At 39.0% G+C, this 12,058-nt stretch overlaps 1 protein-coding gene across 1 annotated transcript in view; it reads left to right on the plus strand.

Moving 5' to 3' along the window:
• Positions 1–7,685, plus strand: part of LOC307029812 (calcium uptake protein 3, mitochondrial-like) — a 32,772-nt gene extending 25,087 nt beyond the window's left edge. Inside the window, 6 exon segments of the mRNA XM_079665896.1 lie at positions 868–962; positions 1,054–1,225; positions 3,530–3,638; positions 3,760–3,917; positions 4,975–5,039; positions 5,721–7,685. Of these exon segments, the coding sequence (XP_079522022.1) occupies positions 868–962; positions 1,054–1,225; positions 3,530–3,638; positions 3,760–3,917; positions 4,975–5,039; positions 5,721–5,727 (606 nt within the window). The 3' untranslated portion in view covers positions 5,728–7,685.
• Positions 7,686–12,058: the final 4,373 nt, after the last annotated feature.

Here is a 12,058-nt window from a genome sequence, read left to right on the forward strand (position 1 = left end):
CTGCTCTTGTTGATTCAAAATTGTGTATGAGTGTCAATGTGGCATTCAGAGAAGTGCATGTCATTATGTGTGTCTGTATGTCTCGCCATTAGTTGTCCATCTCTCTTTCTCTCACTTCTGAAGTTTCAATTGACTACACTCTCCAGCTCGTGTCTCCTTCTTATACTTTCTTGTTCAACAGCTCCCGGCTCGATGAATATTTGCATGACTCTGTTTTTCATTGTGTCTCTTTGTGTTCTGCTGTCCGAACCCTCCTTGTGTCTTCACCAGACCAGAAGATGTCTGTGTTTCATGCTGCTACAGCAACTCTCTTCACCAGTCTAGGCAGCATGAAATTAAAAAAATATCTCCATACCTCTCATTTAATATCCTTTCTTTGTTATCAAAAACAAATGATAAAGATAGTATTGATTTGTAGAATGCAAATAGTAAAATGGACAAAAACATTTCTGTCCATTTTACCTTATTACCCCCATTTTGTCAATTGTTCTCCTCACTTACTTAATTATATTGAAAGCTTTAAAGTGTTTCATCTAAGTTTCATTTTGCCATCATTGTGGGAATATTCTGAACCTGCCTGTTATTTATTACAATACTCATCGCATTTAAGAGGTTTAACCTAAACATAGTTGCTGCCTAGACAGGTTTGATGTCATGATGGCCGCTGACTGTTTGTCTGAGCTGATCGTTTGATTGACAGTTTGTTGTTGATGCTTCCTGCTAGCCTGGCACCACGGTTGCCATGTTGGATTGATGATGATGGACTTGACCCGCCCACTGCTTTTCCTCCAATCACATTGCTTGATGTTTATTGATCAGTCACTCATTGATCCTCTCTGTCGCTTTTCCCTCTCTGATGATTCATAGCGAGCAGATGAGAGTATCACAATCGACACCACCCTATTGGTCCATTTCTTTGGGAAGAAAGGGAAGGCAGAGCTTACATTTGATGACTTCTACAGGTACAAATTCACAAAATAGCAACATGTTTCTTTTGATAAAGCTTAAGGTAAAATGTATTTCTCCTCCTTTCCTGTCCTGGCTGTTTTTCAGGTTTATGGATAACCTCCAAACAGAAATGTTGGAAATTGAGTTTCTGACTTACTCTAAAGGAATGACCACCATCAGTGAAGAAGACTTTGCCAAAATCCTGCTTCGCTTCACCAATGTGGAGAACATCAGCGCCTACCTGGAGAATGTCCGCCACTGTATACCTGACGAGAAGGTAAACTGCATACAAGCACACTGTTTTTTCCAAGGAACACACACTAAAAATACCTCAAATCTATAGGCACTTTCACACCGGAGTACTTTCCTGGGATTTCGCATTCACACCAAAAAGATGTGGAACTAGAACTTTTTTTTGCGAACCTTTTCACCCCATTTTTAGTCCCCGCTAGAGAGCAGGGACTTTCCTGGGGAGAACATTTTTCCAATTTCTGATTGTCTGGGTGAATTGTAAACCATGCCCCGTAAAACGCCGCCATTTTATTTGCTTTATTAGCCTTATTATCATTTGCATTATCCCAGCGCACCAACGGAGAGACTAACTTAAAGCAACACAAAATAAAACGTGGGATCGGTGGAGTGATGAGGAGGTGTCGGCGCTTCTGGCGATTTACCCGGGGCTTCGGGTGGCGATTTACTGCCACCCAAAGTCCCGGACTCCGGGGGACTCCGGGACTTCGGGTGGCAGTATACGCTGTGAAGTTGTTTGCGGTCTGCTAGTAAACCTAAAGAAGAAGAGGAAGAAGTGACGTCAGCGGCTTCATTTGCCTAATCCACCCTCAGGGACTTATTCCGGTGTGAACGCGATTTACTAAGACAGTTACGGGACTAAAGAGTTTGGCGGGACTAAGTACGACAAAGTACTTGATGTGGAAGCGGCAAATGTCATCAAAATGAATATGACCTTACATTGACTGTTTGTCTGGGGATGTTATTGTACTATGTAAAGTCATTTATTTGCGTCTCTGCGTGTTTGGTGTTGGTTTGCTAGTATAAAACTATCTTTATCCAACAACAACAACAACAAAATCTGAATAACATGTTAACGTTCCTTTAAATGTAGTTTTCGACACAAAACATTGTGTCCTTCCCAATGGCTTTGAGACATACACTCTTGTCAAGTAAGGTGGTCCAATCAGTTTTTTCAGACATTCTAGTCTCTAAAAGCAAAAACATAATTCAAAGTATTATCTGCCAATAATTGGTGACCTCCCTGCAGTAACTGTGAGGACCACATAGGGTTCACTTACCCCCTGTTAAAAGAACCATCCCCTGTTGTATGCTGTAGTTCTGGGAATGAATGGCCCCGTAAGGATGTCAGGTAATAATCAGTTAACATTTCCTAAAGTTAATAAGGTCCTCTTTGAAGCATGGACTAAAGATGTGAAGCAAAAAAAAACATGATAGCTGCAGAATAACCAAAAGGTGGTAGTAAAATGTGTAATTAGAGAATGTTGCACATTTTCGATAACACCAGATACCTTTCCTTATCCTTTATCTGTTTAATTTCCTCCTACTTTATGGTCTTGCCTTCCAGCCATCTAGAGCATTCGTAATTTCCCACCACTGTCCAACCCCGAGGCTGTTGTGGCTCTCCACACTTCAGCGCTCCACTGCCTCACTTGACCACACACAAACACACACACACACACGCACGCGCACACACACACACACACACACACACACACACACACACACACACACACACACACACACACACACACACACACACACACACACACACACACACACACACACACACACACACACACACACACACACAAGTGCACATATAGCTGCATGGGAATATCTATCTACTGTATCTACATTGCTATACATTGCCATCTTATGCAACCTTACTCTATTTCTGTCCCTCCCTTCTTTCCTTTTCATGCTGTGGGAGAAGCAGGAGGTTGGTCTCTGCCTGTACGATACACAACCCGCAGTTACAATCTGTCTATCCTGCTATTTAGTTACTTATTTCTTTCTCCATGTCGGGGAAGATACACTCAAAGTTTTTCTGTGTATTTTAATCTGCATCCTTTCATTTTAACCTGCAAAGACTGCATTTCCTTATTTGTTCAAGTGTATGGTTTTGTTTACTGTATACTGTGTGTTATTAATTTAGCCGTCACAAGTTAGATTGATGATGCACAGCAAAGAGCATGGGGTTTCTACGGCTACTTGTTGAATGGCTTTAGCATTGAATGCAACTACTTTGTATGAAACACTGCAAGAAGGTTTGAAATTGTCAATATCATGCACACACAATGCTGGTATTAATGACCTTTTATGTCATTAATAGGACTTCTTCACGGAATCTCTCAGTTATTGATTGATGGTATGAGTTATGGTCAGCTGGTTTTGGTTGGTTAATATTTCAGACAACAGAGTGGATTTGCCTCATGGAATGCTATATGCACGTCTGTCAACGTCCTTTGACAGAATCAATATTTCATCAATATATTTCTCCCTTGAGTTAATTTCTGGGGGGTTCACGTATTGTTTTCTGGTATTTCAGGGAATCACATTCGATGAGTTCAGATCATTCTTCCAGTTTCTCAACAACCTCGAGGACTTTGCCATTGCCATGCAGATGTACAATTTTGCTTCTCGCTCCATTGGACAAGGTAGGAAGTGCTGCAGGCTACAGGCACCGAGGGTCTCTGCTTACACAGACAGATGGTAGGTTCCTGGTGTACAACAAGTGGCCGAATTAATCAGAATAGTTTTTCCTCTCTCTTCTACCAGATGAGTTTGCAAGAGCGGTGTATGTGGCCACTGGGCTGAAGCTGACACGTCACCTCGTACACACCATCTTCAAGATCTTTGACGTGGATCACGACGACCAGCTCTCCTACAAGGAATTCATTGGAATAATGAAGGACCGGCTGCACAGGGGAGCCAGGGTGAGAAAAGAAACAATAAGTGTTGCAGTGGAGAAAAAGCACTTTCAGACTAACTACTCAGCCTAAAATGATAGATCTATGGGCCAAATATAATTCACAGCAAGGACAATAAGATGACATGACACCTTCTTGTCATAGGCTTACACATTTAAAAAGAAAATGTGAACAATGGCAAATAATTAGAACAGGGAAACGATCAGCATTAAGGTAGCAATCTAACAGTTGTTTTTGTAAAGGGGGCTTTGTTTGTTCGAGTTGTAGAGTAATTGCTATAACTACCAGACCCCCTGCTGTTTAAAAGGTTGTTCATTGTAAATGGTTTTAAAACAACACTGGCCATTATCGCCCTGCTGCCCTGCAAATGAACTCCAATAACTACAGGAAAGAAATCGTGCAGCCAGAGTAACAAAAACAACCCTTTAAAAATAATCATAGGTGTAAAACTACACGGAATACTATAAACCCATAAATACATTTTGATTATGAGCTTTCATTAAAGACTAAGAACAGGAATGCAGGAACATACACATATTGACATGCCTTTTCTCAGAGGGTTATATCTTGGCCATACAGGGTTTACAGCTCTTAGGAAGAAGCTGCTAACAACATCACTGAATTACATGAAGCGATAAAAAACTGAACTGGAAATCACCTCGAGCTACTTCACAGTGTTCTTCCAGAGGAGGGATACTGCCCTCTAGTGGGGAATTGTGATACAACACTACACTCAAGAGCCTAATTTACAACAGAAGTTAAATACATACATTAGATGTAAGGTTGTTACAAGCTTCAAATATGCTCAAAGCAGCACTTACATTCACAGCAGTGGACCTATAAGTTATGGGATGCTTTGAATGCTGTCTGTCTTGGCCTCAGAGTCTTGGCTCATTAACAGTTTTCTGTCTTTCTTTGCTTTGCTTACATCTTTTCTCTTTCTGCCACACTCATCTGCCAAACTCTCCCTCCTCTCACAAATCTGTTCTCTGCCTCTCTTATTCCCCATCCTTCTCTTCAACTTGTTTCCTCTGCTACGACGTCCTATCTACTGACCTCTCAGGGATATAAATCATTGGAGCGCGCCGTCTCCTTTAAATCCTGTCTGAAGAGGGAGCTTGCAGGCAGATAAGTACCAGCATTAACAACATAAAGTTATAATAAGTTCCTGATCTTCATTGTTCTCATCATTTGAATTTGATGTCTAGAGTTCGAACTAATCTTTTCAAAAACATATCCTTACATATTTGAAAGTGACAACCAAATCAGCTACAATAAGCATTTGACCTGAAATATGACTTATCAATAGTAATATGGCTTTAAAACTCACATGTTCAACCTTCACCTTGATTGTGCCTGTTTCTACTGTAATGCAATTTTGAGTTAAGTCAGATACTAACAACTTAATTACAGTCAAATGTTCTGTTACATGCTAAATGTGTTTTTCGCCTTGCTAGCTTTGTCTCTCTTTGAAACCTTGTTAAGAAACACATGCCATGTGTACATTTCGTCACTTTAACCATAACTTGTACTTCCAAAACTGGCACATTTTCAAGGTGAAGTTGAAACAGTGAGTTCCTCAGTGTCTTCTGTTTGGAGAATCCAGAAAGTGCACACAGTTCAAAAGAATCTGCAAAGTATTTTTTGAATTTTCGAAGACATTTTTCCTCAAACAAACAGAATGAGATTTTTATGTAAATGTGATTTGAACGTAGTTGTCACTGTAGCAATAGCATAACTCACAGTTACTTTAGAAGAACTAACTTCTGGCTCCCAGCGTGACGGTGCCTCTCTCTGCTCGGTGTTTACCAGGTGAAGGGCCGACACCACTCCTCCTTCTCCGGCTGTGTCCGCTCTGGAGCCAGGAGACAAGTGAAGCAGCTCTGGAGGAAGTACAAGGAGAAGATGTAGAGGAGGAAGATGAGAACAGATGAAGAAGTCATTCTGAAATGGAATAAGTCAAATGCATCTCTTATCTAGTGGCCTGACTCCACAACACTGTTAATAAGACAGATCTCCATTGTACCTCAAACACAGATAACAACTACGAGCATGCCTGAACCCAGCCGACTGACATCACTACCATTTACCTCTGGTTTTACCAGTCATTCCAGTTGATCTGATTCCAAATATAATTTATAGTGTAGTTTTTACTTTCCGAGCACCTCTACAAGTTAGTAGAGCTGCAACCAATGATTATTTATATTTTCTATACATTTAAAAAAAGCTATGAAAACTGTTGTTTTACTTAGCTTACTGATTCTGGATGGACAATATTACAAATTATGTTTAACAATATCATAAAGATATTACTGAGCAAGATAATCATTTTTTTAAGTTTTACCAACCTTTATAATGTTTTCACTTAATGGATGAGCTTTTTTAATTACCAATTAAATGTATAATATATTCCTTTTAAAGTAAGAAAGAACACTGCACTACAAGCTATAGCAACTGAAAGAGCACAACATTAATAAATAAAACACTGAAAGTAGAGAATTAAGTGAAGTTATAGTTCATATTTATTGTCTTTTCTTATTTGTATCTATTTCAGTCTCTTTCTCGCTTAGATTTAGTTTGATCACATCTATTAAAGCCAGTATAGTTGGTTATGGCTAGAAAGGATCCGTCTTGTGTAAAACTCTCGCGAGAGTTTGGCTGAATGTCACGTGGCTGAATGTTTACGTATGGCAGGTAGCCTTTCAGTTACGATCGTTAACATCAGTGGGCCACAGCAAATGATGATGAGAAGCTAAACTATCTATTAATTATGTCAATTACAGGGAGTGTGATTGTTGAAATAGGGTGTTAGCGGTCTTGCTGGTGTTCAAAGAAGAATGACAACACTGTAGATCACCAACACTATGGTTTATTTTTTATTCACAGGCAAGTCAACGTTGTCGCAGTAAAAGTCCCAAGATAGCTCCTGGTGCAATAAAATGTTCCCTTGCAGTGTTTTACTATTATGTCTGATGTTTCTCTATTAATATTGCTGCTGCATTAATGTGTATGTTGCATCATATTACTGCTGTAGATGTGTTTCCGAGCCGCTCCGATTACAACGAGAGTTACAACGAGAACGTGACGTCATATTTACACTAGACGGATCCTTTCTAGCCATAACCAGTATAGTTTGTTTTACTACACTAAGAGAGTATATACACACCATTAGTAAGGATGCTATATTATTTTAATAGTACTACAGCATAGGTCATGCCTTTGACCTGGACAGCATAGAACATGGAGGATATTTTTTTGTATTATTGTGATTGATTGTACTGTTATATGACATGACTGGATCAATTAATGTTTTGGACATTTTGTGTTGTCTTAGTTGCATGTATGAACATATATATGGCAAGATATATGACATAGATATCCACATCAGTGCCTTCTTTACATTCCCTTTCTCATCTGAGAAAATATCACATAGCAAGCCAATAAGCTACTTATTCAGCACTGTGTAGCTCTATACAGCAACATAATTGCCGAACATGTGCAATGACTACATTATATGTGTTTTGTGACCCAATCGTTAAGGTTTATATATATATAGCACGAATCATTGAATATCATTTTTGAGTGATTGTGAATTTTTTGTGTCTTGATGTGGAAATGTGGAATATATTTAAAATATATTGAAAAGAAGGTTGTTGGAAACTTTTTTCTCATGATGTAAATAATGCTAACCGTGTTAGCAATAATGAATTTGTCACCACAGTCAGTGGACCTGGTGATTTAATTTCCATGCATGAATAAACTATTTTAAGCAGACATGGTAATTTATTCACTGAGGAAACACATTAAGTAATTTAATTTATTTTAAACTGACAAAGATGGAGATATCACACCATTTTAATGTATACAGGGTAGCCTATGTTTATATGTTGAATTCTGAAATCCCAAATCTGCTGAGGACTTTGGTAAGTTTGTTGTCACATTGTTGGTAGTTATGAGGTAGCACTGAGGCTAAAATGCTAACCTGCTAGTGCTACACACGCTTAAGATATCAGTTTATGGTTTATGCTGGTTACCGGATCCCATAATACTCTAGTTCTCTTCCAATATTATATTTAAAAATGTGTGTTTGTTTAGAGAAATGTATCTTACAAAAAAATAAAAATAACATTACCTCACCTGCCGTCATTAGTTTTCGTTAAACGCATGTTGTGTTAATCACCTTTTGCAGAAGAAGCAGAAGGTAGGCTACACAATGTAAGCGTTGTTATCAGATGTCATAAGTTATGAATAATGTATACAGCTTTAAAGCCCATATTTGTGAGAGTGTTCTTTAACGTTACTTGTTTTTAGAACAGGATGGAGCTCTTCAATTCAATGAATTTGTCCTCGATAAAGTTGTTACAGAAATGCTGCCATCGTGTGTCGAAGGAAATACAGTAGGCCTACTGATGAAACTGCAACAGTGTAGCGGTGTGTCACAGTAAAACATGCAGGCCCCCCTTATGTTACAATATAATTTCGCTGTCCGAAATCGTTTACCACTTCTTCTGCGTGGTTATTTCCGAAGTTTTAATGTTACAAATTCCAAACCATTATAACTATGCGTATTCATTGTTGGAGTTGAACACGGAACTTGATTTCGCTGACCTGTTCTGTCGGGAACATTAGATACGACGCACCATTCAGCATATATCACATGTAAACCAATTTAAATACTGTTTGAGTGCTTTACATTTCGTCGCTGTTGACTTATTTTTAAGCATTGAAAACTACCGTTAATTGTGTAGGTTCGGCTCGTGCAATCCTTATAAAACACACAACAAATAGCACCGACGTTGTGTGACTCAATTCGCAATGCATTGTGGGTCAATAGAATTGAACTGTGAGATTGAATAAAACTATTGTTTTAAAATATTAGACTAAATTGATGTAGGTATTATTGAAGGTTGTGAGGTACTCATTTAGTGGTGGCCTTTATCAGATATTAAGTATGAGGAAACCATGACTGAGAAAGGCAGTCTTGTGAATTAGGTTCCGTATTCAGCCGCTTAGTAGTTAAGACTATACTTTCAGGGATCATTTCTATAGTTTCTGACTTGAGAAATGTGTTTCTAAAGTGATTGGTCTCGCTACCCACGATGATGAGACGTGATATTCCCTTCTGAGCGTGAAGCGGACACAGAGTAATGATTCAGTTCATATGCTCTCTGTCATTGATGATCGTTCTTTGCTTCTTCGGGAGTATTGAGGAAGGGAATATGATCAGAGTGGTAGTCAGTATCAGTACAATATAAAAAATTCTTAAATTGGTGGAACGTGCTAAAACACTGTGACATGTTTTATGTCTTTATAGGTTCAAATATTTCCTCGGCTCGTATCATTTTCATCAGACATTATTTAATCCAGTCAGCCTCGTTGTCGCTAGTGATTTGGTCTTTGACTTAACGCAGCCCTTATTCTAGAAAACAGGTACACTGAAACAGTGTTGTGAGGAAAAGTCATTGTTTGAGCTCCAGACTCCACAGCACACATAGTCAGTACGCCTTTTGGTTTGTCAAAATGTTCCACTTTAAAGCTCTGTCAGCTCTGTTTCAAGCCAGTGTTTTAGCTGTAATTTAAGTTTTGATACAGGCTAAAATCAGTGTTGTTCAAGTCAGAGTCACATGGTCAATTTCACCTCATTGCTGTGTCCTCAGCAGCTGCGGATTGAACTGCGCTTGTTTTTCCCTGCAGCTATTTGCTGTGTTCTCCTATAGAGGTCACTGTTTCTGCACTTTAACTTGAATCTGATACAGGCATGGTTTAACTTACGTTAAAGGTCATACTGTTTATCATAAGGATAATTGATGCTTTGCCACAAGCTAACTTGCATTGCTGTTAATAACATCAATTACATGACTTGACGAAATGGAAACGTTTATTATTGTTAGGCAGGAACCCTCAGTGATAGTACGTTTCCTGTGAATCAGGTGAAGCTTTCACCCTTCAATAAACTAAGACTATACTTTCAGGGATCATTTATATAGTTTCTGACTTGAGAAATGTGTTTCTAAAGTGATTGGTCTCGCTACCCACGATGATGAGACGTGATATTCCCTTCTGAGCGTGAAGCGGACACAGAGTAATGATTCAGTTCATATGCTCTCTGTCATTGATGATCGTTCTTTGCTTCTTCGGGAGTATTGAGGAAGGGAATATGATCAGAGTGGTAGTCAGTATCAGTACAATATAAAAACTTCTTAAATTGGTGGAACGTGCTAAAACACTGTGACATGTTTTATGTCTTTATAGGTTCAAATATTTCCTCGGCTCGTATCATTTTCATCAGACATTATTTAATCCAGTCAGCCTCGTTGTCGCTAGTGATTTGGTCTTTGACTTAACGCAGCCCTTATTCTAGAAAACAGGTACACTGAAACAGTGTTGTGAGGAAAAGTCATTGTTTGAGCTCCAGACTCCACAGCACACATAGTCAGTACGCCTTTTGGTTAGTCAAAATGTTCCACTTTAAAGCTCTGTCAGCTCTGTTTCAAGCCAGTGTTTTAGCTGTAATTTAAGTTTTGATACAGGCTAAAATCAGTGTTGTTCAAGTCAGAGTCACATGGTCAATTTCACCTCATTGCTGTGTCCTCAGCAGCTGCGGATTGAACTGCGCTTGTTTTTCCCTGCAGCTATTTGCAGTGTTCTCCTATAGAGGTCACTGTTTCTGCACTTTAACTTGAATCTGATACAGGCATGGTTTAACTTACGTTAAAGGTCATACTGTTTATCATAAGGATAATTGATGCTTTGCCACAAGCTAACTTGCATTGCTGTTAATAACATCAATCACATGACTTGACGAAATGGAAACGTTTATTATTGTTAGGCAGGAACCCTCAGCGATAGTACGTTTCCTGTGAATCAGGTGAAGCTTTCACCCTTCAATAAACTAAGACTATACTTTCAGGGATCATTTCTATAGTTTCTGACTTGAGAAATGTGTTTCTAAAGTGATTGGTATCGCTACCCACGATGATGAGACGTGATATTCCCTTCTGAGCTTGAAGCGGACACAGAGTAATGATTCAGTTCATATGCTCTCTGTCATTGATGATCGTTCTTTGCTTCTTCGGGAGTATTGAGGAAGGGAATATGATCAGAGTGGTAGTCAGTATGAGTACAATATAAAAACTTCTTAAATTGGTGCAACACGCTAAAACACTGTGACATGTTTTATGTCTTAATAGGTTCAAATATTTCCTCGGCTCGTATCATTCTCATCAGACATTATTTAATCCAGTCAGCCTCGTTGTCGCTAGTGATTTGGTCTTTGACTTAACGCAGCCCTTATTCTAGAAAACAGGTACACTGAAACAGTGTTGTGAGGAAAAGTCATTGTTTGAGCTCCAGACTCCACAGCACACATAGTCAGTACGCCTTTTGGTTTGTCAAAATGTTCCACTTTAAAGCTCTGTCAGCTCTGTTTCAAGCCAGTGTTTTAGCTGTAATTTAAGTTTTGATACAGGCTAAAATCAGTGTTGTTCAAGTCAGAGTCACATGGTCAATTTCACCTCATTGCTGTGTCCTCAGCAGCTGCGGATTGAACTGCGCTTGTTTTTCCCTGCAGCTATTTGCAGTGTTCTCCTATAGAGGTCACTGTTTCTGCACTTTAACTTGAATCTGATACAGGCATGGTTTAACTTACGTTAAAGGTCATACTGTTTATCATAAGGATAATTGATGCTTTGCCACAAGCTAACTTGCATTGCTGTTAATAACATCAATCACATGACTTGACGAAATGGAAACGTTTATTATTGTTAGGCAGGAACCCTCAGTGATAGTATGTTTCCTGTGAATCAGGTTCAGCTTTCGCCTTTCAACAAACTAAGACTATACTTTCAGGGATCTTTTCTATAGTTTCTGACTTGAGAAATGTGTTTCTAAAGTGATTGGTCTCGCTACCCACGATGATGAGACGTGATATTCCCTTCTGAGCGTGAAGCGGACACAGAGTAATGATTCAGTTCATATGCTCTCTGTCATTGATGATCGTTCTTTGCTTCTTCGGGAGTATTGAGGAAGGGAATATGATCAGAGTGGTAGTCAGTATCAGTACAATATAAAAACTTCTTAAATTGGTGGAACGTGCTAAAACACTGACATGTTTTATGTCTTTATAGGTTCAAATATTTCCTCGGCTC

Source organism: Notothenia rossii, assembly GCF_949606895.1.
Source record: "Notothenia rossii genome assembly, chromosome: 1".
Taxonomy (NCBI): domain Eukaryota; kingdom Metazoa; phylum Chordata; class Actinopteri; order Perciformes; family Nototheniidae; genus Notothenia; species Notothenia rossii.